Raw genomic sequence first — 26,065 nt, 5'->3', positions numbered from 1 at the left:
GATAGGTCTAGCAGCGTTGTGTACCAGGGTTGCCTTGCCCAAGTTGGTGCTATCAATATGAGTTTGAGTTTGCTTTGACTGAGTTTGTTTACCAGGTAAGGAAGGAGAGGGAGAGGAGGAAAAGCGTAAGCAAATATCCCTGACCAGTTCATCCATAGGGCATTGCCTTGGGATTGTTTGTGTGGGTACCTGGATGCGAAGTTTTGGCATTTTGCGTTCTCCCTTGTTGCAAACAAGTCTATCTGAGGTGTTCCCCAGAGTTTGAAATAAGTGTTCAGAATTTGGGGGTGAATTTCCCATTCGTGGACCTGTTGGTGATCTCGAGAGAGATTGTCTGCGAGTTGATTTTGTATCCCTGGTATAAACTGTGCAATTAGGCGAATTTGGTTGTGAATTGCCCAATGCCAAATTTTTTGTGCTAGCAGGCTTAACTGCGTGGAGTGCGTCCCTCCCTGATTGTTTAGATAATACATTGTTGTCATGTTGTCTGTTTTGACGAGAATGTATTTGTGAACTATTATTGGTTGGAAAGCTTTTAGTGCTTGAAAAACTGCTAGAAGTTCTAGGTGATTGATATGCAGTTTTGTTTGATGTACGTTCCATTGTCCTTGTATGCTGTGTTGACCGAGGTGTGCTCCCCACCCTGTCATGGAAGCATCTGTTGTTATTACGTATTGTGGCACTGGGTCTTGGAAAGGCCGCCCTTTGTTTAAATTTATGTTGTTCCACCACAGAAGCGAGAGGTAAGTTTGGCGGTCTATTAACACCAGATCTAGAAGGTGACCCTGTGCTTGAGACCACTGTGATGCTAGGCATTGTTGTAAGGGCCTCATGTGCAGTCTTGCGTTTGGGACAATGGCTATGCATGATGACATCATGCCTAGGAGTTGTAATACCATCTTTGCCTGTATCTTTTGTGTTGGATACATGCGTTGTATGATGGTGTTGAAATTTTGAATTCTTTGTGGACTTGGAGTGGCTACTCCCTTTGATGTGTCTATTATGGCTCCCAGGTATTGTTGTACCTTGCGTGGCAGAATTTTGGATTTTGTGAAATTGACGGTGAACCCGAGTTTGAAGAGGGTTTGTATGATCTGATTTGTGTGATTTGAGCACTGTATGAACGAATGGGCCTTGATTAGCCAGTCGTCCAAATATGGGAACACATGTATTTGCTGCCTTCTTATGTGTGCAGCGACTACCGCTAGACATTTGGTAAAGACTCTTGGTGCGGTTGTTAATCCGAAAGGCAGTACCTTGAATTGGTAATGTATTCCTTTGAATACAAACCTTAGGTATTTCCTGTGCGATGGGTGTATTGGTATATGGAAATAAGCATCCTTGAGGTCTAAAGTTGCCATGTAGTCGTGTAGTTTTAGCAATGGCAATACTTCTTGTAGTGTGACCATGTGGAAGTGGTCTGATTTGATGAAAGTGTTCACTACTCTGAGGTCTAGGATTGGTCTGAGCGTTTCGTCCTTCTTTGGTATCAGAAAGTACAGTGAGTAAACTCCTGTGTTTATTTGTGTGTCTGGCACTAATTCGATTGCATTCTTTTGCAATAGTGCCTGCACTTCTATCTCCAGGAGATTGGAATGGTGTGTTGTTAAATTTTGTGCTTTTGGTGGTATGTTTGGAGGGAATTGTAGAAATTCTATGCAATAACCATGTTGGATAATTGCTAGAACCCAAGTGTCTGTAGTGATTTCCTCCCATGCTTTGTAATAATGACCTATTCTTCCCCCCACTGGTGTTGTGTGGAGGGGGTGAGTGACATGTGAGTCATTGTTTAGTAGTAGGGGTTTTGGGGCTTTGAAATCTTCCTCTATTTCTAGGGAATTGCCCTCCTCTATATTGTCCCCGAAAACCTCCTCTATACTGTCCCTGGTAAGTGGACGGTGTTGCTTGTGAGGTGCTGGCTTGTGTGCTTTGACCCCGAAACCCCCCTCGAAAGGGCGTTTTACGGAATGTGCTGTAATTCCCTCTGCTCTGCGGGGAGTAGAGTGCGCCCATGGCTTTGGCAGTGTCCGTATCTTTTTTGAGTTTCTCAATCGCTGTGTCCACTTCTGGACCGAACAGTTCTTTTTCATTAAAAGGCATATTGAGAACTGCTTGTTGAATCTCTGGTTTAAATCCAGACGTTCGGAGCCATGCATGCCGTCTGATAGTTACAGATGTATTAATTGTCCGTGCAGCTGTATCTGCAGCGTCCATGGAGGAACGTATTTGGTTGTTGGAGATGGTCTGTCCCTCCTCAACTACTTGTTTCGCCCTATTTTGGAAGTCCTTGGGCAGATGTTGAATGAGATGTTGCATCTCGTCCCAGTGGGCTCTGTCATAGCGCGCAAGTAGTGCCTGGGAGTTCGCGATGCGCCACTGGTTTGCAGCTTGTGCTGCGACTCTTTTACCAGCTGCATCAAACTTGCGGCTTTCTTTATCTGGGGGTGGTGCATCTCCAGATGTGTGAGAGTTGGCCCTTTTCCTAGCTGCTCCTACAACAACAGAGTCTGGTGGCAGCTGTGTAGTGATGAAAACCGGGTCCGTAGGAGGCGGCTTATACTTCTTTTCCACCCTTGGTGTGATTGCCCTACTTTTGACCGGCTCCTTAAATATGTCTTTTGCGTGCCGGAGCATACCAGGGAGCATAGGCAGGCTTTGGTAGGAGCTGTGGGTGGAGGAGAGTGTGTTGAACAAGAAATCATCCTCGACCTGTTCTGAGTGGAGGCTTACGTTATGAAATTGTGCTGCTCTAGCCACCACCTGAGTACACGCGGTGCTGTCTTCTGGTGGAGATGGCTTTGTAGGGTAGGCCTCCGGGCTGTTATCTGACACTGGGGCGTCGTATAGGTCCCACGCGTCCTGATCTTGGTCACCCTGGCTCATGGTGGTGTGAGCTGGGGAGTGAGATGGAGTTTGTGCTGGTGAAACGTTAATCACGGGCGGAGGAGAGGGTGGTGGTGTAATTCTTTTAACCACTTTTGGTTGTGGTGCTTGCTCCGTCTGGAACTCCAACCTTCTCTTTCTCCTAATGGGGGGAAGGGTGCTTATTTTTCCTGTCCCCTGCTGAATGAAGATACGCTTTTGCGTATGGTCCACATCAGTTGCTTGTAGCTCTTCCTCAAACCTATGCTTTTGCATTTGGGAGGTTAGCGAGTGCTCTTCTGTATAAGAGCCTGAAGCTGGGTCGCTTGCAGTTTGTTTCGGCGTCGAAACTTTGTCTGCGTGTTTTTTCGGCTCCGAGGTGACTTTTTTCCTTTTCGGGGCCGAAACCTCTCAGCGTCGATCTGTTTCGGTGCCGCTGTCTCGGCGTCGAGCCGTGTCCACACCGGCATCTCGGTGTCGAGGCTTGTCTCCAGCACTTTCTCGGTCCCGAGAAGGCTGCGTGCCGGTGTCTCGACCGGAGTCGGACGATCTCGGCACTGTTTTGGCCTTTTTCGGTGCCGACGGTCGGTCACCGAATTTATGGGTGGAGCCATGGCCTGGTGGCAGTGGCGTCCCCTGGGCCTTGTAAATGTTTCTTTGTGTGGTTTTCGACGTCTTACTCACGGTTTGTGTGTCGTCGAATCCTTCGGAGTCTGAGTCTTGGAACGAGAAGGTACCTTCTTCTTCCTGTTCCTCGAACTCCCGTTGGGCTGTCGGTGCGGACGCCATTTGAAGTCTTCTGGCTCGACGGTCTCGGAGTGTTTTTCGGGACCGGAACGCACGACAGGCCTCGCAGGTGTCTTCGCTGTGCTCAGGTGACAGGCACAGGTTGCAGACCAAGTGTTGGTCTGTGTAGGGGTATTTATTGTGGCATTTGGGGCAGAAACGAAACGGGGTCCGTTCCATCGGCGTTCTTCAGCACGCGGTCGGGCCGACCAGGCCCCGACGGAGGATCGAAAAACTACCCCGAAGGGCACCGGAGCTCTTCGATCTTCGATGCGGTGTGAAATCTAAGTACGCCGATCCCGAACGCAACAATACCGACGAAAATCTTCCGAAATTAGCTAATTTTCCGTTCCGAAACTCGGAGCGACAGGAACACGTCCGAACCCGATGGCGGAAAAAAAACAATCGAAGATGGAGTCGACGCCCATGCGCAATGGAGACAAAAGGAGGAGTCACTCGGTCCCGTGACTCGAAAGACTTCTTCGAACAAAAACAACTTGTAACACTCCGGCCCAACACCAGATGGCGAGCTATTGCAGAACATGCGTATCTACAGCGACAGATGCCATCGAACATATATATATATATATATAGAGAGAGAGAGATATATATATATATATATATATATATATATATATATATATACACACACACACACACACACACACACACACACACACTTGAAAATTGTAGGTTAGCCTTCACATCCAGATCTTCAAGAAGCTACCTCAACCGGCAGCCACTATTCCTTTATTAGGAACTTAATTTGGATATTGGTTATTGCATAATATTTTTTTTCTTGCCTACTAGCATGAGATAATCTCACCATTTGGAAAAGAAAAAAAATCCTCACATGGGCTCACATGAGACATCAGGGCAACTGGCCTTCACTGACTGGGGATTTATAAAATGATCAGTATGATTTATGTTTCCAGGCTCTTCTCAAGTTCACAAGCATGTCAAAGGAGGGTTCAACGAAGGAACCCTTTCATACAGTGTTGTGCTGTTATTAAGAACAGATAAGATGAATTAAAACTCAAGAAGCATTTACCATAATTCTAGCCATTTAGATGACTTTGGTGATTCCACGTCTAGGACTGTGACGTGTCATCATTATCTATTGTAAATCAATGGCAAACTTGGCCCCCCGACATCGCCATAGCCATCCCAGACAGCTACAAGATCACCAGGAGAGACTGCACCAACCAAGTCGGTGGAGGAATCGCCATCGTTTTCAAGGACTCCATCAACGTCACCACCTCCACCGAAGACACCCCCCTCGCCGCCGAACACATGCACTTCCAGAGCCACACCGACCCCAGGACCACCCTCAGAGGAACTCTCATCTACAGACCCCCCCGGGACCATGTGCCCTCTTCAGCGAATCCATCGCTGACTTCATCTCCCCGCACACCCTTGCCTCGCCAGACTACATCCTCCTCGGTGACCTCAACTTCCACCTGGAGCAGAACAGCCCCCCCAACATCACCACCCTGCTCAACAAACTCGGTCTCAAGCAACTGGTGAACACCCCCACCCACATCGCTGGACACACGCTCGACCCCATCTTCTCCGCCAGCAACCACGCTACCATGAACTCCATCCACTCCGGTGCCCCCTCGGACCCCTGCCCACACTTCATCTTCATCTTCAACAAAGCCGACGACATCATCGCCCCACATCTCCAGACCATCATCAACAGCTTGTTTGCTTCTGCCACCTTCCCCGAGAGCTGGAAACACGCGGAAGTCAACGCCCTACTGAAGAAACCTACGGCGGACCCCAGCGACCTGAAGAACTTCCGCCCCATCTCGCTCCTCCCCGTCCCTGCCAAAGTCATCGAGAAGACCGTCAACAAGCAACTGACCAACTTCCTTGAAGACAACAACCTACTCGACCACTCAGTCCGAGTTCCGAGCCAATCAAAGCACAGAAACCACTCTCATCTCAGTCACAGACATCAGAACTCTGATGGACAACGGAGAAACAGCCGCCCTCATCCTCCTCGACCTCTCAGCTACCTTCGACCCAGTCTGCCACGAACCCTAACATCCCACCTGCGCTCCACTGGTATCCAAGGACTGGCCCACCTCTTTCCTCTCCAACCGCTCCCAAAGAGTCTACCTCCCTCCATTCCGCTCAGACCCCACCGAGATCATCTGCGGCATCCGCAAGGCTCTTCGCTCAGCCAGACTCTCTTCAATGTCTACATGAGCCCCCTCGCCGACATTGTACGCAAACACAACATCATCATCACCTCCTACACCGATGACACTCCGCTGATACTTTCCCTCACCAAGGACCCCACTGGCGCCAAGACCAACCTGCAAGATGGAATGAAAGACGTCGCAGAATGGATGAAACTCAGCCGTCTGAAACTGAACTCCGAAACAAACGGAAGTCCTCATCCTCGGAAACACCCCGTCCGCCTGGGACGACTCTTGGTGGCCCACGGCCCTAGCCACCGCACCACCCCCCTCAGACCACGCACGCAACCTCGGATTCCTCCTGGACCCGCTTCTCACCATGACCAAACAAGTCAACGCCGTATCATCTTCCTGCTTCCTCACTCTCCGCCATGCTCCGAAAGATCTTCCGCTGGATCCCCGCCGACACCAGAAAAACTGTGACCCACGCCCTCGTCACAAGCCGTCTGGACTACAGAAACACCCTATATGCAGGAACCACCGCTAAACTCCAGAAACGTCTGCAGCGAATACAAAACGCCTCCACCCGCCTCGTCCTCGACATACCCCGCAACAGCCACATCTCTGCCCACCTGAGACACCTGCACTGGCTTCCCGTCAACAAAAGGATCACCTTCCGGCTCCTCACCCACGCACACAAAGCCCTCCACAACAAGGGACCCGAATACCTCAACCGTCGCCTCAGTTTCTACACGCCCACCCGTCAACTTCGCTCCGCCAACCTCGCACTCGCCGCTGTCCCTCGCATCCGCCGCACCACGGCAGGTGGGAAATCCTTCTCCTACCTGGCAGCCAAGACATGGAACTCCCTCCCCGCCAACCTCAGGACCACCCTGCATTCCGGAGGCAGCTCAAAACCTGGCTCTTCGAGCAGCAGTAACCCCCTTCCCCTAGCGCCTTGACTCTCACGGGTGAGTAGCGCGCTTTATAAATGTTTTTGATTTGATTTATAAACTGCCTTTAGGTGACCTTTAACATACACATTATTAGTCTTATTGCACTCCCTTAAAATACCATAGCACAAAAAAAGTTAAGACCTCACTTTAAATACATTTACTCTTACCGCCAGTCATTAAATATGCAATCCAAAATATAAAATCCATATCCAAGTCAATTTGTACCAGTGTATGCCAGCATTTATTGTGTCATGGTGTGCGGAAAGTATTTTTCATGCCCTATATGAACATTGCAGATCCATGTTTTTCATAACAAAACAGACACCAACAAAGAACTTACTCAAACTCCCCTTCCTCCTCCAGCTTTATTGATAGTTTAAAATTAAATTTCTATTTTCTAGGACTTCAGTTGCTTTTACCATCCCATTTTAAAAACTGATTACAAGCAAATGAAACTCAAACATTTGTCTAAGTGATATCGTGTACAAAAATAACATCTTGATTTCAGTGAAAACACATTTTCTTTAACTCCTTAATAGCTCCAAGTCTGCTCTTTGTATCTTTTCTGGTGTGTTAATGTATGGTTTCGATTACCTTACTCCACTGAATATTTCATTTAAAACATTGCTGCGAGCACCAGTCATCTCCAATGCTAGTTATCATTCAGTAACCAAATTAGATTTTACTTTCATTCCTGATTTTTCTCTTGTGGTCACTCACAGGCATGTGAATCTTTACTCCCACTCTTGCTTTGAACTGTAATACGGCCCGATATACAGATGCACTTAATGTTATGAAGAGGTTGCAGTCAGTAAATCCAAGGCCATCATTGCAATAATAAATGACTTATGGAAGTTCACAGACACTTCCCCAAGTTTTCCTAAACCCCTCTTGCACAGGCTCACTACCAAGGAACTTGGCGAGGGTCTCCTCGTCTGACTCGACTTTTCCCACTCAATCCCTATTAACCAGTGGCACGGAAAGGGGGGTTCTTTAACAAAGCATTATACGCAACACCTCTACCAAACTAAACATAAACATTTTTGTAGTTAAATGCAGAAAGTCGATTTTTCCACCCCTTTCCTCATGTTGCACGTCAAGTGAAGCTCACTGGCCAGGGACTAGCCTCTATTTGCCAACCTTTGGCCAATGAAGAGGATTCAGAGAAAATAATACAACCATCAATCAAAAAAAGGAGGGGCGACAAGGACATTATTTAAGCTGTAGCTTCAATTGTGCATTCCCGTGCAAGGTGCCCTGATTCGCCACAACGATAACAGTTGACTTCACTCGTTTTGCTGCAGTTGATGGCTACGTGGCCAGTCTCTCCACACCTACAAAATAGGACAAAATAAATTTTAAAAAAAGTATTCAAAACCTGCATTTGTGATCAGATCTAGATATTCTGATCTGTCCAGTGGTTAAAATCAAATGCTAACTACAGAGAAAATGGTACAGTCATATTAGTGCATTCCTACAAATATCACAATCAGTTGGAACGTTTGCATTAAATGCTAATTTGAAACCAACAGCAATATTAAAAGGATCATGCATTTAAGACTAACCTACTAACATTCTGCATGAAAGCGCTCAAGCTAATGAGTTTGACAAGCCAATTGCAAGCAGGAAGCTGTGTAAGATCGCAAAACAAGGTTGGGCAACAGTGCCAGAGACATTGATGGTGATATTGACACATCACGTCCAAAACAAGGAAACCAATGGCATGCCACGTCAGAGCTGGCGACAAGTAGCAATCAGAAATTCCCCCCCCCCCACCCACCTTCCCTCCCTACCCACCCACCACCACCCCCACAAACGAACGACAAAGGAAAAAATGTAGTCAGAACACGTGTTCTTCTATTCTGTATTCCCCCAAGTCGCCTAACAATTAAAAATGTGGGTAGGCCGAATGCCCACGACAAGAAACGCAACATGGACAGATCACATTTTTATATTGAAAGCAGGCGTGTTTTTTGGTAAGTGCCAAGCTGTGGATTTTGGCCTCTAGCTCAGCCGGCACCAATGAAAACCTACTAAGCCTGTGCATTTTTTAAAACTAGACACCTAGGGTAATCTAAGATGGGGCGACATGTGGGGCTCTCACCAGGTACTGTTACCCAGAATCCACTGCAAACCTCAAAATTTGAAGAAAAAAAAAATAATCCACGCATTTGAACTCAAGAGGAGCCACAAACGTCCTTCCATACAGCATTCCCCCCAGTCTCCCGATATAAATGGTACCTTCTGCAGCAGAAATGGCCTAACCAAAAAAAAAAAAAAACCTGGTGTCTAGTTGCCATTTCTGCTGCAGAAATGCTGCGAGACATCAAAAGGAAAGGCCTTTCCTTTTCTTTCCCTTGATGCCTCCCCAGCCCCACCTCCCAGTCAGAAGAGAAATGCTTTTGCATTCCTCTTCCGGGATTGTGCTGGAAGCTTCCAGTGCTATGGGACATGCACTCTGATGAGGTCAGCGCGCATGTGCGTGCTGACTTTATCATACGTGATATTGGGGGGGGGGGGGCTGCTAAGGGTGCACGTGCGCCGCTTTCGCTTTAACAATCGCTTGACATCGCTTCGTTAGCAAGCTGCCAACGTGTATGGGGACCGAGCAAACCCTGCCCTTGGGATTTTGTTCGGATTCTGAGGAGAATAAGCCTATACATGAGAACTAAGAACTGATAACATCAGACCCTTGGGTGCTGGAGACAGTGAAAGGTTTCTACATAGAGTTCTTTGGGACCCCAATGCAACACGAGGCATCGCCCCATCAGATTCAATTTGCAGGAATCTTAATTGACAAACGTGGAAATACATCTTCTTGGCAAAGAGGCCATTACTCAAATGAGCTTTCAACATAGGAGTTTCTTGAGCAATATCTTCCTGGTAGAGAAGGACGACAAAGGCTTCCGACCCGTGATAAATCTCAAGGAATTCAATAAGTGGGTGGTTTACCGACACTTCAAGATGGAGGGTATCCATCTTCTCAGGGACCTTCTATGCAAAAGGAGACTGGCTAGTCCCTCTGGACCTCAAGGATGCTTACCTCACGGTCCCAATCTTCCCATCTCACTGATGCTTTCTGCAATTTCAGTGGCGGGACCTAGTTTCGAATTCCAGTGTCTACCCATCAGCCTATCATCCGCACTGTGGTGCTTCACGAAGTTGATGAAACCGATGGTGGAGTACCTGAGAACTCAGGGTGTCAGACGGTTAATCTCGACAACATACTTCTGATGGACCAATCATGTACTCAGTTGCTGATCTACATGAACATGACCTATTGCCTTGCTGCAGGATCTCAGATTTGTTATAAACGGGGAGAAGTCTATACTCCTTTGTCACAATCCACCTTCCTGGGATTTATGGTGGACACGTCAGCGACGCTGAAACTTCCAGCGAGCAAGATCAAGAAGGAATTATCCAGAGTGATCCGGAGGGACAGGATCTCCCTCCGGCAGATAGCAAAGACAGTGGGCCTTCTGTCTTCATCAGTACAGTGTATCTTCCCGGGTTCAGAAGATCAGATCAGAGATGCAATGGTGACTGGATCACATGGAGGTGTGAAACGGGAGAGCGATCTTTGGGTCCCTTCGCAACTTGGGTGATCGAGTCAGATGCCAGCAGACTGGGCGGGGGGGGCAGGTGTGGACAAATATCCATGGGGGTGGGGTGAACATCTCTGGACTCCGGAGGAGCTGAACCTACACATCAACTGCTTGGAACTCCTAGCGGGTTCATTCGCGACCCAATCGCTGACACAAGACATGGTATCCGGCTGTATCCCATTGAGACTAGACAATATATCAGCAGTCCAACACATCAACAGGCTAGGGGGCACTCGCACCTTGCCCTTGCGAAACTGGCAAAGGCCTTCTGCCATGATCGCTTACAGAAACAGATTTCAGTGACGGCGGAGTAACTCCCGGAGCACTGAAGAGTGTGGCTGATAGGAACTCCAGATATCTGAATGACTCCAGCGACTGGCAGCTGGAGCCTGCGATTTTTCCACCTCTGATGGATCGATGGAGACCTTGTTGAGTGAATTTGTTTGCATCCTGATTAAATAATACTCAGCTCCCCAAGTACTTCAGGCGGCGGCTGTGGATGCTTTTCTGCAGGATTGGTCGGGAGTCCAGGGATATGCATTCCCTCCAATCCTATTGATTTCCAGGGTGGTAGCCCAAATCAGACAGAAGGCATCCTTGATCACACCAATTTGGAAAGCTCAAGCGTGGTTCCCTACACTTCGGGGACTTTCATGGATGGCACCCCCTCAAACTTCCAGCTTCCATGGGGATCCTTCAGGACCCAGCTAGACGCCCACACCCGTTGGTGACTCAGGGTCATCTCAGCCTAATGGGATAGAGGATTTCAGGGGAAGTTGGCAAAACATCCAACTTTCACAAGACGCTAACGCACTTATGAGACAGTCATGGGCACCATCAAGCGATACAAATCAGCCTGGAACCAATGGGCTTGTTGGTGTGTGGAGAGGAAGGTGGATCCTGTGGGGCACCCGCCACTCTTGTAGTCAATTTCCTAGCAGAACTGTACATTTCCGGTTTGGCATACTGTATGATCAATTCCTTCCAATCGGTCATTTCTGCAGGCCACAACCAAATCAGTAATTTGCCCGTCAGTGAGCACCCTTGGGTGAGCAAACTACTCAAGGGACTTCGATTGTCTAGCCCACCAGAACCCAGATACTTGGGATTATGGGATGTCAATAAGGTACTCAACTTCATCTCTTCATGGTAGGATACTCAGTTTCTGTCCAGAAAGCAAATCTCTGTGAAATTGGCGATGCTGTTGTGCCCGATATCCTGCAAAAGGGCTTCAGGTGTACGCGCCTTAGCTATCTCTGCAAGGGTTTTCATCCCTGAAGGGGTTACATTTACCATTTCCAGGAGAACTAAGACGAGTACCAGGTCAGTATCATATCCCAGTTTTGACTCGCATCCTAAACTGTGTGGTAAGATGTGGAAATGACGGAGGAATCTAGACCTCCGGGAGAAAGAGTTACTGATTACTGTCAGGAAGCCATACAAGGTGGTCACTGCTCCCACTATAGCCAGGTAGTAGGCAAGATGGATCATGGTGGATGCAGGAGTAGATATCCATCTTAATGGGGCTCATTCTACCAGAGGGGCAATGGCTTTAAAAGCAATAGGTATTAGATTGGAAGACATCATGAATGCAGCGGACTTGTCATCTGAATCGGTCTTCAAGAGGTTCTACTTCAAACCTATACATGAAGCCGCATCGTTGGTGGGGAGTAAGCTTTGAACTTGCATCATCCTGGCCTCCTGTCCTGAGACAGAATGAAAAATTTCCTAGCTACCGTGAAGGAAAGTTTTAATTCTATTAAGGACACAGAATTATCCCTCCCTAATACTGATTCAGTATTACACACCCAATGGGTTTTTATTTCTCAGATAGGATGGGTATGCTCAACAAGTTACTTGGAAAGACTATTTACAGGTTGGTTAGGAGTCCCCATATATAAACAAGTGATTTCTATGATGTTCTGGATTTTGCAAACATTCTTTAGTGCGTTGTAGTAATATTTTCCTGTTTGTCAAACAGCATTAAGGATTCAAACTTGTCATACGATTACACCTGTATTGTTTGGGTCTGTATCTCCCTTATCTTGTAGGAGGCGATTCCAAGTGTGTTTGAGACCACGTGAACTTAACTTCCTACAGTGAAGAAGAGGAAGGACTCCTCTCGTCTGACATTTATATGGACATTCGGACGGAGATGTGATTGGTTTATTGGTTGTTATGGTTAAAATCATGGGACCTGGAGTTTTGATAACGTGCCCTTAATAGAACTGAAACTTTCCTTTACGTTAGCTAGGAACGTTTTTCTTTTAGCAATACTGCCATGGTTGATAAACTTGTTCTTAAAAGTAAATGAACACCTGTGCAAAGTGTGTGCAACTTTTGTCCAACTTAAAAAAAAAAAAAAAATAACAAACTCATTCCCTAAGGGCCTGATTCAGAGTTTGGCGGATGGGGTTACTCCATCATAAACGTGACCGGTATCCCCTCAGCCGTATTACAATCCCATTATATCCCATGGGAATCATAATACGGCAGACAGGATACCCATCACGTTTGTGACGGAGTAGCCCGTTCACCAAACTCTAAATCAGGCCTTAAGACTGGGAGCACAGACTTTAATAAGTAAGGCAAGTCCACAAAACACATTTGTTTGGTGTATTTATGCTCTGTGCGGATTTTACAAGATAAAGCATTTGGAATGTCTATTGCTAGTTCTATTAGACAATTCAACTGAGGACGGTGGTAAGGAACAGGGGTTGGGCAACATGGTGGTGGTAGTGTAAGGGTAGCGCAGGCTTTGAGTGGTGGGGTTACGCATTAAGTGATGGTGATGATGCGAGTCGTTGGATGCAGATTATAATAAAAGTAGATAATAATGCATTTCAAAGATAGCAATAGAGTTAGGGCCTGATTACGAGTGTGGCAGTCTTAAGACAGCCACACTCACGTGGTGGTCTGGACTGCCGCCTATGCAGCGGCACAATTGCTTCCTCTCTATTATGTTTGTTAAAACAACAATAAGCATCCTCCAATTCAAAAGGATCTGAAGACTCCCACAGTTTGAAACTAGACTTTGCAACTTAAAGCTGCCAAGCGAAACCCAAAAATCTGACATTTAGGACTAGAATGTTTCCATTACAATTTCTAACAGAAAGGTTTTTGCTATGTTTCCTTCAACAAACCCAGAAAGCCCAGTGCAACATACACAGTACCACACATTGCTGTTGTTTACCAAAAGCAGTGAGATGGAAGGGGTATGGCCTTTCCTATAACGTAAAGAAATCTGCATGCGAGCTTAACAACAGTTTCGAACACAAACTTTTTTTTTTTTTTGCAGAAATAAGTGGTATCTAAACGACTGCAAATCTCAAAACATTTTCAGAATCAGGAATGTAGAGCTTGATGGTCGCAAAGTGCACATGCAATGATTACATTTATTCCAGTACGGTGGTTTCTTGTTTCCCCCACCACCACTAAATGTAACGTAAGGAGGATTTGTAGAGTGCTGCATTTTTTTTGTGAGGGTTAAAGGTGAAATAGGGACCTTTTAAGGCAGGACCACCCTGCACACGCAGAGAAAACCCACAAGCGTGTAACCTTGTGGCTAGTCACTCACCTTTTGCAGGTAAGCTGCCAAAGGGGAAACATAAATGTAATACTGATAAAAGACAGACCTGAAGGATTAGTAGAAGGAAACCATCATACATATTTAATCAGGGGTGGCAGGGAAAGTTTCTCCAGAAAATTATTTTTCAAAACAAGAAGGTCAATATGCACAAGTGCACTATTAACTCGCCAGTTCCAGATCAATGAAAATCCACACAACATTTTAAAAATTAGAATGACAGTAGAAATCTAAGACTACTTTAAATACCTTGCAAATTTAAAAGCAAAATGTATAATATTGACAAACACGCGCGTTTAATAATTATTCCACCTTCCCAGTTTCCCTTCGAACTTGAAGCCAACTCCAAAGTTTATTCTGCAAAGCAAGTTAATGATTTCTGATAGGCTGCTCAACTGTTTAGTTAACTCTATTATTAGGTCCCTATATAAAAACTTTACCTGTAGCATTTCACTTTGGTGCAATCTTTTTGAATATGTCCGAACTCCCCACAAGAATAACATTTCTGCTCATCTGCGTGGTCACAGTCACGAGCCAGATGGCCTGGTTTTCCACAATTGTAGCAGCACTGCTCCCTTTCCTTCTTGGGCTCCTTGCAGTCCTTGGCGATGTGGCCGCTCCGGCCACAGTTGTAGCAGGCTACAAAAAAGGCCACAGTGCGAAAAAACAAACCACTTTTACTACGCGTTGAATAGATCCGGGCATGAAACTCAACACATAGCAAGTTACCTTAAGGCGTGTTCAAAGGTACAATCCAGCATGCCATAAGTGCGGAAATATGAACTAACCAATTCAGCTTCTTTCATTATAAAAGGAATCAAGATTGGCTTGTAAAGAGGAAACGTGTCTTAACAACAAAAGAAAAATCCAATACATTTACATGCCTTTTCCTTGCAAAGAAAAAAAAGCATTTGCTCATTTAAGAGAAAATGCCATTACAAAGTTAGTTACTTGTAGTTTTAATACGTGAAACAAACACGAGACTGAGATGGTATTGGAACCTAAATCTTAAAGGGGTAAACTTTAACTGTGTCCCAATATAAAATATGAATAAAATGCGTTTCTCAACAGGATTATCAAATCAACATTTTAATGACTACAGCACTCCCAAGCATGATGTGAATTTAAAAATGTTTTTCGTTTGCTATTTGGACTGGGGCGGGGAAGGAGGAGTTCAAGAAGCAAATCCGATTATATAGACACGGGGAGAGATTTGGCTAGTACTATCCCTGTAGAGAACAAGATCTGCAACTCTACTTCTAGTCCAACATTAACTTATCAGATGGGGACTCGAACAAGTTTCCACTGTTTTCCTTGGAAAGACGTCTATGAAAGACAATTCACACCACCTCAAAAATAAATAGACATTATGAAGTAGAGAAGAGGGGCTTTGTATTGTCATTATAACCCCCAAAAACACACTCCGATGTCCTGTGAAGAGATACCTCTGGATCTTCCATGTGGTAGTTCATCTTAAGATATATTAGAGGTGGGCAAAGGTTCCGATATTAACATCTGGGATAACATTGGTGTAACATGTCAACATCTATCCCTTCTCCCCTCACCAGTCTTAAGAGCAAATTCATAATAAATGTAATCTGAGAAAAATACAACTATAACATACATTTTCTCTACTGTTTCAAAACAAAAAGTACCAGTCATATCTTAAGCACATCAATAGGTCAGCAGGCGCCTAAAAACAGTGTTATTGTTACTAACTTTAATGAGAACGTTTTGACTGCAAATAATGTCACTCCAGTAGTTCTTAGAGTGAATCTTGATCGCTGATTACATCAGATGCTTTACGAGGACATGGAAGGCATTATTGCTCAGTTACCATAATGTATAAATATCAAGAGCCCGTATCGGGACAATGAAACGTCCATGGTCCATACTGACAGGGATGGCAGGGAGGGTCAGCAATACTGAGATTGAATGTGCTTTTTATTTTTAATTTAGGGTTTGTGGGCAAAACGCTTTCCGCTTGCTACTTTTTTGTATTTCTTCCTTTATTTTTTAGGGTTAAGCGGGCAAGCGCTCAAGCCGGTTGTAATCTCTCTGTGGGCTTTTAACCACGCCCACTCTTGCTATTCATTCTTTGTTGTACTTGTCTTAAATGCTGAATTTTTTATTGGTGCATTTTGTGAAATGGCCCTCCTTTGTGTTCAGAGTTTCCTACTCAGGCGATTTAACTAAGTAAACATTTCTGTTGCGCATCACACTAAGTCACGGTTCCTCCTGTTACAGCGTGTCATGGCCCCTCCTCCATCTTTTTCGGTTTGTCTTCCATCCCAGCTGCGATCCTTTCTAAACATTCACACAGGTAGCCAATAACTCTTGCGTTCACGCTCATGGTGGCAGTGGCGCTTTCAATCTGCTTGCTTCTGTCAACTGTTTTACTTTTCATTTTCAATTTCTGTGGCAAGAAGAGTCCAGCTAGGAATTATTTACAATGTGAATAGCTCTAACTCGAGGAAACGTGAGACCCACTGCATTGCAAATGCTTGTTTTTCTTAAGCTTGTCTTCATGCCCTGTACACACATACCCATTGCACACCTCAAGCCCCAGATTGATTATTGGCCTTAAGGGACCACATCACCAAGCATTAAAAAAAATGCCCCCCCCCCACTCCAACTTTCCTGCTGACTGGCGCTCACTAAGCAATTTATCCTCTCCTCCCAGGGAGTCCAGGGCAAAGGGCATTGAGGGTAGAAGTGTCTTCCTGTGTTACTTTCCCTGGTAGCTCCATGGAGACCTGGAAAGGACAACTACCATTACGCTCAATCTTTGGTCTGCCGCGTCTCTGTTAGACTATCAGCTTTCTTCTAAATGGTTTGTTCAATGCAGCAGTGGATTGCACCTTTATTACTCCTGGATTTAACCAAAATACCATCTACCAATGTGACAGTGGAAGCATCTTCCAAGTGAAGGTGTGATATAGCTACGATCTGCTCTGAAATGATCAGATCTGCTTGCTGATTTTTTATTGCACCCATGTTTCTGCTACCCAGCTTACCTCTGTAAACTGCCTCCCATCCACAAGTGCGGACTAATGCCTACACATTGGGCTCCCAGTGACACAAGTGTGATTGGTGGTGGGGGCGGGGGAGAGTAGTCTAGCTTCTCCACTCCTGGGAACACAACAGACCCAACCAGTGTGTTGTGTTTTATTCCTTGTTGTTCCGTCTGTCTCCAGTGGCTGCATAATTCTAGATATGGTAATGTCTAAGTCCACCTACCCTCATCAGTGCAGACTCGAGGGACCTTAGTCACTGACCACGTTAAATCTGTAAAATAATTATAAGCATTTGCACTAGCAACTATCAGTCATCCATACCTTTGCTAAATGCCAAACCTGAGTGCACCTTCAACTTCCCTATGGCATGACTAGAGCATTACCTGAACCTCATGCACAACACTAACTCTTGCCACAGTCCACACTAAAAACAAGCTGTACCAACAATGCAAGTCAGACTGTGCATCTTACTTGACCACTCCAAGTGCACATGACCATGCAACTCCACTCAAGCGCCCTCCCCCATATTTCTAACTTCCTTCTGCTACTCACAACAAGTTTGTCCTCATTTTTTCTCATCCTCTTGAAACGTTCCACACCTTTCAAATAGTACAATCACAAAATGTGGCTTATTGTTAACACTTGCGCTCAATTGAGTTGCCTTTTATTTATCAGAACGCAATTTCGGTTATAAAGGAGCTACTCATCTACACCTATCCTCCTTCCCAGCTGGTGTTTCCATAGGCTTCCACCTCCGCACCACGTCCCACAGACAAGTTCCCTGCTCCGAGACTCTTCCTGTGATTTATATGAAGAAATAGATACTCTACTACTTCAAATTATCAATGGCTGGATTAGCTATTCACAATTCAGACTAAATCTTATGCTTAAATCACTAGCCACGCCTTCAGTTGCAACTGGGGAAATTAAACTCTACTTACCATCTTCCTGAAGTTCACAATCTTTGGCAAGATGACCAGACTCTCCACAACGGTAGCATATGTCTAGAAGAAAAAAATGATACACATCAGCAAGTGCTTAAAACAGGAGCATGGAGGAACTATTGAACAAGATGCTTCAAATAAAATTTAACTCAAATTATAAGAACTACATGTTGTCGTTTGAAATTACCTCTGGAGGTAGTAAAGCCACCTCTGCCACGGCCTCGTCCACCACGCCCTCGGCCACCTCCAGTGGGGCACTCACGAGCCCAATGACCTGAACGTCCACATTTGAAGCATTCGTTGCTGCTCATGGTGTTAGTTAGAAGAACTAAAATATTAAGAAATGTGTTACTGGTATAGAGACAAATGTATTTTACACTGCTATTTCCCTAAAAAAAACTTAAAAGTACACTCTTCAGAACAGACAAGGGCAAACGTGAGGAAAACTAGGGAAAAAAAAATTAGACTAGTTAAAACAAATTCAGTGTTGCAGCAAGTTTTCTAGACGAGCTCCACCACTGAAACTGATTTTCCATAGCGCATACATTCCTCAACACTCTAAATTAAGGAGCTGGAGGGTTGAGTAATACAAACCTTCCAGAAATTCAACAAGGGCAAAAGTAATTGGCTTTGGTCAAAGGGGGTGTTTTAACCTAATAGTCAATCCAGCATTTTGCAATATTTGCAAATATTTGCCCAAAAACAAGTGATGCAAGAACTCGCCCTTGCTGTTATAAGCGTATGCTTTACGTTCGATGTTAACCTTTAAACTGATGAAGACGAGACAAAACATCCATTTGGTCACAACTTTCGCATCTGCATTAAAAAGCCTCTACCGTGGGTACGTCAAACAAGTTGACAAGTGCAAATCAGTTGTCTGCCTACAAATCTTATTTTAGGATGCAGTATTCGGCATTCTGAGACGCACCCTGTGCGCTCTAAAACAATTCTTAAACACATAACCGCATAAAGACAAAACAGGTCGTGTACTATGAAGTAGTCTGGATTACCTCAATCATTGGGATGTTATGCAAGGACGTAAAATTCTTAAATGCTTTTTATAAGCCACATTTACTTGGATTAATCCAGGACGTGTAAGCATGTGCAGTATATGAATTGTCAGGATACAGCAGCCAACACAGCTATGTTCCATGACCGAAATGAAAGGAGACAATGTGCAAAAAGATGCTGAACTAGAGAGGCAGATCTGTATCCGATTTGGGCTTACATTCTAAGCCGCTCAAAAGAGGCACCTATTTTGTCAGGAATACAACACAATGCTTGTTTCAAATATTTGCAACTAGGACTGAGCCAAAAATGCATTAGCACCATTATCAAGAATGCCCACAGGGCATATATATATATGATAAAAAAAAAAATGTTGAGCGGAATGACGTGAATAATGATGTTGCATGAGTAGACCAATATTGCCAGCCACGAGGGGGAAATTGTTGCCATGGAACTACGATTCTCCAATCAAGCACTGAGGAAGGAAGGTAAACCGTGCAACCACAATAAAAAAGCTGCAAGGTAAATCCTGTTGTGAGCATTTGAGGAGACATACACCGGAATGTCTTCATGCGTCTCCACTGTAATGTTCCTTGTCCATGGAGCAATCTACCTACAAATCGTTTGCATATTTTTGGGTAAAATGATCTCAGACAGCTGTCAGTAGTGCAACCGGGAGACTATGGCAAGGACTAATTATAATCTGTGAGATCAAGTGAAGGATTGCTTCAATGTATATTTGGTGACAAACGACGAGCAACATGTGAACCTCAAAGTTACCAGGAATTGCGAACCTATACACCAGTTTACGGACATTTACTAACATTTTATCAGTGATATATGACTGGTTGCAATGTCCGTTCGAGGTTCAACTGTCTTGCTTACAATATATCTGGAATTGTAAAAAAAATAAAAAAAATGGACTGCCGTATTTAAAAAGAGCAAGGCGGGCAATTTCTGGTAATTTCATCTTGTCAGCCCTCCTCAGTTGTCACTTGCACTCGATATTTTACATATCAGTGAGAAAATATGCAACTTGAGAAGGAGGGGAACCAGTAAGTTATTTTAGGCAGGTGAGCGCAGAGCTTGCCATAACAAATGTTGTATGCAAAAGTCACATACAGATGCAAACTATTCCAAAAAGAGCTTGCAAGACCACCCCTTAAAAAAACCAAAGACTTTTCATTGCCGTGTGCGACTGTGCCCCAACCTTGCCAATGGGACCGTCCTACAATGGTACTACAAACCGGACAATACACAACTCTGACGATGCCCGACTCTGAGCGTAACAAGGACACGCAGGCCAACGTTTCTCAGGGGAGTAGAGTGGAGGGAGGCAAGAGCTCAGAACACAATCAGCCAATAGGCACAATAACTTTATGTCCAACCCTATGCATGTCTTCTTAGAAAAAGCAAGTTCTGTAAGCACACAGTGAAATTAAATTCTACACCGGGGTGTTCTCAGTGCAATACATGCTCCTCCTTCAGTAGTATTTTCTCCTTCCAGGTGGCCGTAGCAGTTAGCCTTTCATAAACCATGTCAGAGACACGATTTAGGCACGGGTGCAGATTAGACCACTATTCACTTCACCCCCGCTGGATTTAGACGTGAAACTCAGCCAATAATTCTTACCCCGGTTTTAAATTGGGCAGAAAGTCATAAGTGCTAGACTCAGCTTTCTCCCGAAAGAGGCTCAGTCCTTTGCGCCAGTCACAGTTGAAGCCTTGCAGTGCATGTGCGGCGATTCAACAAGTTTGGTGATGTGAATGGCATACCCATGCCCTTCTGTCCTCACAGCAGCCTCTCGGCTTAATGTACATTTGCCACATAGCAGGTCCAAGGGTCTCTGCACAGCTTCTCAGGCACCCATCCAAATTGCAGCAGCTGTAACATGCAGTTGCAGCTTCCCAGCCTGACTGGATTCCACTCAGGTGCAAAATGCAAGTATTTTGCAAACGGTGGTGAGGAAGTGGTATAGTGCGGGACAGCTTTTTTTCATTAGTTGAGGCCTTCCAGATCACCTGGGTTCCCTCCAGTACTTGAAATGGAAAAATAAAAGTGCCTGTACTCCCCGATTAAAAGTATTTTTTGTTTTTTAAGAAGTGCAGGTACTCTCCCTCACCAAATAAAAAAAAAGTGCCGGTACTCCGTACATGCCCATTTAAAGCACTGGTTCCCTCAACAGTGACGTGTAGCTGTGTTTCCTCCAGGACTGAGCTCCACTCAGCAGCAACATGACTCCCTTCTAGCAGCACCAGCTCCCCACTCACAGCAGCTGACAAAGGAGACAGCCACAATCCATATGACTACGTCTTGGAGGCAGTTCTCAAGCCTGTACAACGAAACAGGGAGCTCTATTCTGATGACTGGTCACTTCTGGTTTCACGCTCCAATGAGGTCTACCTTGTCTAAGCATTCCTCACACCAGTAACAAAGGGGGCTTCTAATCCAGTCTCACATCTTGGAAGGGTCAGGCACAATCCTTCCCCTATGTCAGCACGCAGATTCCTTGACATTAGGAAGAACCTCAGATCATCCAGCAGAAAGTGCATCACCCCCAACCATGGAGCCGCCTGTCGGGAAAACACTAGCCTTGGTTACACAGCAGCTTTTCAAGCCTCTGCAGAGCACTCCCTTCTTTGGTCAAAAAGAACTTGGGACTAGAATAAATTGGAGAGACTTGGATGCTATTTACACACATTTTCCCCCAGACAGGAGGTGTGGACACACTGTTTTAAATTACAGAAGACGTGTATCTGGCTCATTTTATTTTTGTGTCCTTCTCAGGCTTCTCTAGACACAACCTTTGTGTAAACTGATACTTCTCACAGGTGACACAGCAGGATGGCTCCAAGGAGAAGCACTCGTCAAATAAGCACAATGAAGCGTGAAATGTCTACTTTAGAGCAGATGACATATAGATAATCAGTGACACACAATAAGGCAGGCCTAGAAACGTTCTTATCATGCCCAACAGAAAACTACAGTTCCACCCTCCCATCATTTCTGCAATCTGTTGCTGTCTTCATCCTCCAGCGTGTGCCAGAATGGCCAGCAGGAGACACACTGACACATATAAAGTCTGGTCACAGTAAAGATTCACAAATACAGTTGGAAACACTGCTTTATATGCTACACCCAGAACAGTCAGTAGCCCACTATCTACTAGGATGGCAGGCTTGCTGTGACCACTCTACGTCAGAGGACAGGTCCAGGAACCAAAGCTGTCAGGGACAGGCCTAAGCCTGAGAATGCTTGATAGTTCAGAGTGAAACCACGGCCAAAATAAAACTCAGGATACCAGTTTCCCAGGCAGCTGGGCACTCGATGCAGGAAAATACACCCATATACCATGCAGGGAATATTCCCTTCCCACCATAACACTTAAGAATTTAAACTTGAAATAATTATCTCACAAAGAACTGCAGCAAGTGCTGGTTAAAAAATAAATACAAATCTTTTATACTACTCTGTCCCAGTTAGGCCAGACCAATTTGGGGTCACTCAATGTTTTATGAAATTGTCAATGGAGCGTCAGCAGGCAAGTGGTTGTTTTCAGTCTTGCCGAGAATAGCCAATCAAAAATAATAGTTGTGGGATAATTTTGTGACTAGGTTAGTTTTGTTTGTATTTCTGTTGCCAATCTTTAATCTCTCTAGATTGTTTATCTTTGGGTAGTGCGACCTTAACATGGACTATTTTTTGTGAACTCCTGGCCATCACTGTTCATAAAGGACATGTGGAATCCACCAAGATGATGCAGTAATCATCATGTACTACAATACCTAGATGATTTTCAAAGATAACCTTTGCAATGGTTAACGGTGGAGCATAGAGTGTATGTTGGGGGATGTATGTTGGGGGATGTCTTGTGAGGGATGCCCTGAGGTTTATTTAGCCTTGTGTATTTTTTTAATCCCCTTTGACAGTCTACTGCAAAAAGTTGGAGGCGTGAGATTCTACTACAAAAAAAACAGTTGGAGGCATGGGGCTCCTATAATGTATGAACTAATCTGATCAGCACTGCTTTGAAAGTTGCCGAAGATATTTTTTTTCAAGTGCATTTTGACACTTGGTATTGCCATCATGTACTTTATCTGCTGTTTCACCCATTATTTGGCATTGGGGTTTACAGTGCACGTGTAGCAGTGCACATACATTTGTAAGTCATAGGGAGCCTTTTTTAGAAAATTACGTGCAAAGTAAGCTAACTGACATGACACAAAAAATATCAAAGCCTAACATCTTGACTTCAATGTGTATGCTGGACATCAAAATGCAATGAATAAAAATATGTACATTATTGTACTCACTGTAGAGCTGGACGCGTTTAGTCTTGTGAGGATGTCAGTTCAACTACTAACTGCAAATGTTAGCGGTTGAATGTGATGTTTTTCACTTAATAGTCTTAAGTCACAAACATCATACACGAAGAATTAAAGTCTATCACGTAGGTGGAACTTTAGAGGACCACACAGTTTCAAATTTTACCTAGTTGATTCTAATGGGATTGTTTTTATTTCGCCTTTTCATTGGTGGACCTTCAAATTATTAATCCTGAACAACACACAACCCAAACGCGTGGATGTACGAAATATCTGGAAGGTCCAAACGTCCCTGATGACCTACCCATGCCTAACCTACAGAAAAACAGCATTACTGGAATAGGAGGTGGCTTGGTATACAAAAGGAATATTTAACCGATGACAGCGTTTACTCTCAGTGCCTTAATCTACACCGTTCAAATTTGCATTTGTCTAAGAGGGTCCATTCTCACACATCACCAATAAGCACTTGCTACTAAAATCAACAAGATAACTAAACTGGGTTGGCAGTCTTTCTCCAGCTGTCAAACTAGCCGTGCCCTTATTTGGGAATGTCCACGGGCGGCCACGTGCAACGAGACATGTGTCCAGCAGAACCCAAGGCAAGGAGGCCCATGGGACATGCAGTCCAATAAAACCGCAACACTTAAAAATGCTGGGTGGAGTCCGATGAAAATAAATCGACGATGGCTTGTCAGGATTTACGTTACAAATATAAAATGAAAACAGAATTATTAAGGTACAATAATGCTCAAGGGCACACTTCAGAAGTGAAAGTGCGGCTTCCTTTCGATTGCCAAAACACATACAATTGGCGAACTAGATACGTACAGACCATGCCCAGGTGAAAGTGTTGCTGATATGAATACAATGAACAATCAAGTTACAGCAAGGGGGGCAAAGGTGCGGCGGTAAGGCCCACTGTACTGTCACGTGGTAGGTAAGATCACAGATTGGCCTCCCTCTTTTTCCGTACGTGTTCCCTAGACCCATGCCTAACAGATATAACCGACACCCGGGCCTCCCGCACCATCCTTGGCCTTCAATACTCACTGCAGGGGTCGGTCCGGTGCCCTGAGTCCCCAGCCGAGCACGAGCAACAGCTGGCGGGAGAGGCGGCAGTAAGGGCCCAGGACGTCCTCTGACCTCATGCAGCAGCTCATAAAGGAGGACTGACATAGGCGGCTGCAGTGTCACGGCCACCGCCAGTCTGTCTTCACGTGGTGATGGGCTTTCTCTCTGCCCCGATGAGCAACGCTGTCTCGCGCGCCATATTCCCTCCACCGCCCACAGTGGCTTGAGCGCGCGCCAGGCCTGACGCAGTGGAAGGCCCAGACGCGCGCCACCATCTCACTCCCGCCTCCCTGACCTCTTTGACTGCGACGGCGCAGTGCCTGTAGCCTAGACAGACCACCGGCTCTCCGGTCCCAAGTGTACGGCTCACCTACTTCGTCGACCTCCTCCTGCCGCCTCCTCCCTTCCGTTCCCCCTGTTTATTTTCGGTTCCTCCTCCTCCGCTGCGCCACACGCGGGTTTGCACACGACACCCTGGCTCCCACGGGCCTCCTCCTTCTCTCGCCCTCTCCCTTCCCCCTGACCCCCCTTCCGCTTTGCACGCAGCTCCAATTGCTGCGACCTGACCAATGATCTTCCAAAACGAACGGACTACGTCCGTCACGTCTTGACCAATCAGCAATGGTATACGTCCAACCCAAAGAATGCCGAGAACTCCTTCTACAGGGATGTATTCGGACTAAACCATAAGAATTGTTAGGGAGATCCTGCTGTCTTATCACAGTTGCGCCCGGCAGCCAGGCACCTTCTAAAATGTTTATATATGTGAATACTAAACTTACTATATCGGTGCAAGTTTTTTATAACAACTTCGGATTTATTGCCAAATTTCTTGATTCTCCCCTCGATCAGGATGGAGGCTTCCTCTACGTTTTTCCGGCGCCGATTTCATTTGTCAATGTAGACTTTACAGAACATAGAAAAAATACTAGTTTATCATGCTACTATCAAGGTTCACATTTCAATTAAAAAAACACATAATTAAAGTTAGACTTGTGAAATAAAGATGTATTCGTCATCACTAATTTATCTTTGAATTCGATACGTTGAACATTTTGTAATGAGCGTTAAAAATGTAAATCTCGATTATTTTGGATGTATAACAAATAATAGTGTATTACATTTCGTAAACAAGCGAGTCCCATGATTTTCGTTCCGTTCTGCTGTCCACTGCTTGGCAAGTTTCATAGATTTTAACTGTCTCCAATATATGGCTATAGTATCACAGTTTAGTTTCTGTTCGTCTTATAAAACTTTTCCCCCTATTTCTATTTTTTTTTAATCTTGATTGCCGTTGAACTGGAGGCTTCGGAGTATGCTTCTCTTTCTTTACTGAGAATAGCGATTCTCTTGACATTAAAACTTTAAGAATCGCAATTTCATTAGAGGACCAGAGGTTACCATTATGGATTTTGGTAGTTCTCGGTCAGGACATTCAACATGTGCTTAATAGGTTTACAGTAGTGTTTTGCGAAAGTAGCAGCACTAGCTCAATCAGCCGCTTTCATAATATGCTTTAATCTTGCACCTTCTCATAAGGCTTAACTAGCCATAGCACTCCTCAAGGAATGTGCTTGGAATTTTTGTAAATCCACACCTGCCTCTTGCATAATACATTTCGCCCATCTTACAATAGTGGCTGTGGAAACACCATGATAGGGTTTGACAAATGAAATTAGAAACTGATTGACACCAACGGGTCTAAACTAAATCGTAAGTGAATCCTGCACCCCTATGCATTCAACTACGCACAA

The 26,065-nt window shown here is 45.0% G+C and overlaps 1 protein-coding gene across 5 annotated transcripts; it reads right to left on the bottom strand.

The window, feature by feature from the left end:
• Positions 1–7,087: 7,087 nt before the first annotated feature.
• On the bottom strand, positions 7,088–24,865 carry CNBP (CCHC-type zinc finger nucleic acid binding protein). Of its 5 annotated transcripts, none has more exons than XM_069206642.1 (5): positions 24,291–24,865; positions 18,091–18,231; positions 17,901–17,963; positions 14,383–14,581; positions 7,088–8,085 (listed from the first exon to the last, which is right to left on the bottom strand). In XM_069206642.1, the coding sequence occupies exons 2-5, from the start codon at positions 18,212–18,214 to the stop codon at positions 7,968–7,970; spliced, it is 504 nt and encodes a 167-aa protein (XP_069062743.1). In that variant the 5' UTR covers positions 18,215–18,231; positions 24,291–24,865; the 3' UTR covers positions 7,088–7,967. The 5 variants fall into 5 exon arrangements, with proteins under 5 accessions (XP_069062743.1, XP_069062742.1, XP_069062740.1 ...); XM_069206641.1 differs by having other exon boundaries at positions 24,682–24,860; XM_069206639.1 differs by having other exon boundaries at positions 14,383–14,594; positions 17,902–17,963; positions 24,686–24,859.
• Positions 24,866–26,065: the final 1,200 nt, after the last annotated feature.

The sequence above is a fragment of the Pleurodeles waltl genome, chromosome 9 (genome assembly GCF_031143425.1).
Source record: "Pleurodeles waltl isolate 20211129_DDA chromosome 9, aPleWal1.hap1.20221129, whole genome shotgun sequence".
NCBI lineage: Eukaryota > Metazoa > Chordata > Amphibia > Caudata > Salamandridae > Pleurodeles > Pleurodeles waltl.
The sequence above is the reverse complement of the archived record's forward strand: the minus strand, read 5'-3'. Positions and strand labels throughout refer to the sequence as shown.

Excerpts from the sequence above, each read along its gene's own strand:
- CNBP (XM_069206639.1), bottom strand. The coding sequence starts at position 18,214 with ATGAGCAGCAACGAATGCTTCAAATGTGGACGTTCAGGTCATTGGGCT. Across the intron at positions 17,964-18,090 it reads TGGCTTTACTACCTCCAGAG|ACATATGCTACCGTTGTGGA; the intron begins GTAATTTCAAAC and ends TTTTTCTTCTAG. Across the intron at positions 8,086-14,382 it reads ACCAAAGTGAAATGCTACAG|GTGTGGAGAGACTGGCCACG; the intron begins GTAAAGTTTTTA and ends CCTATTTTGTAG.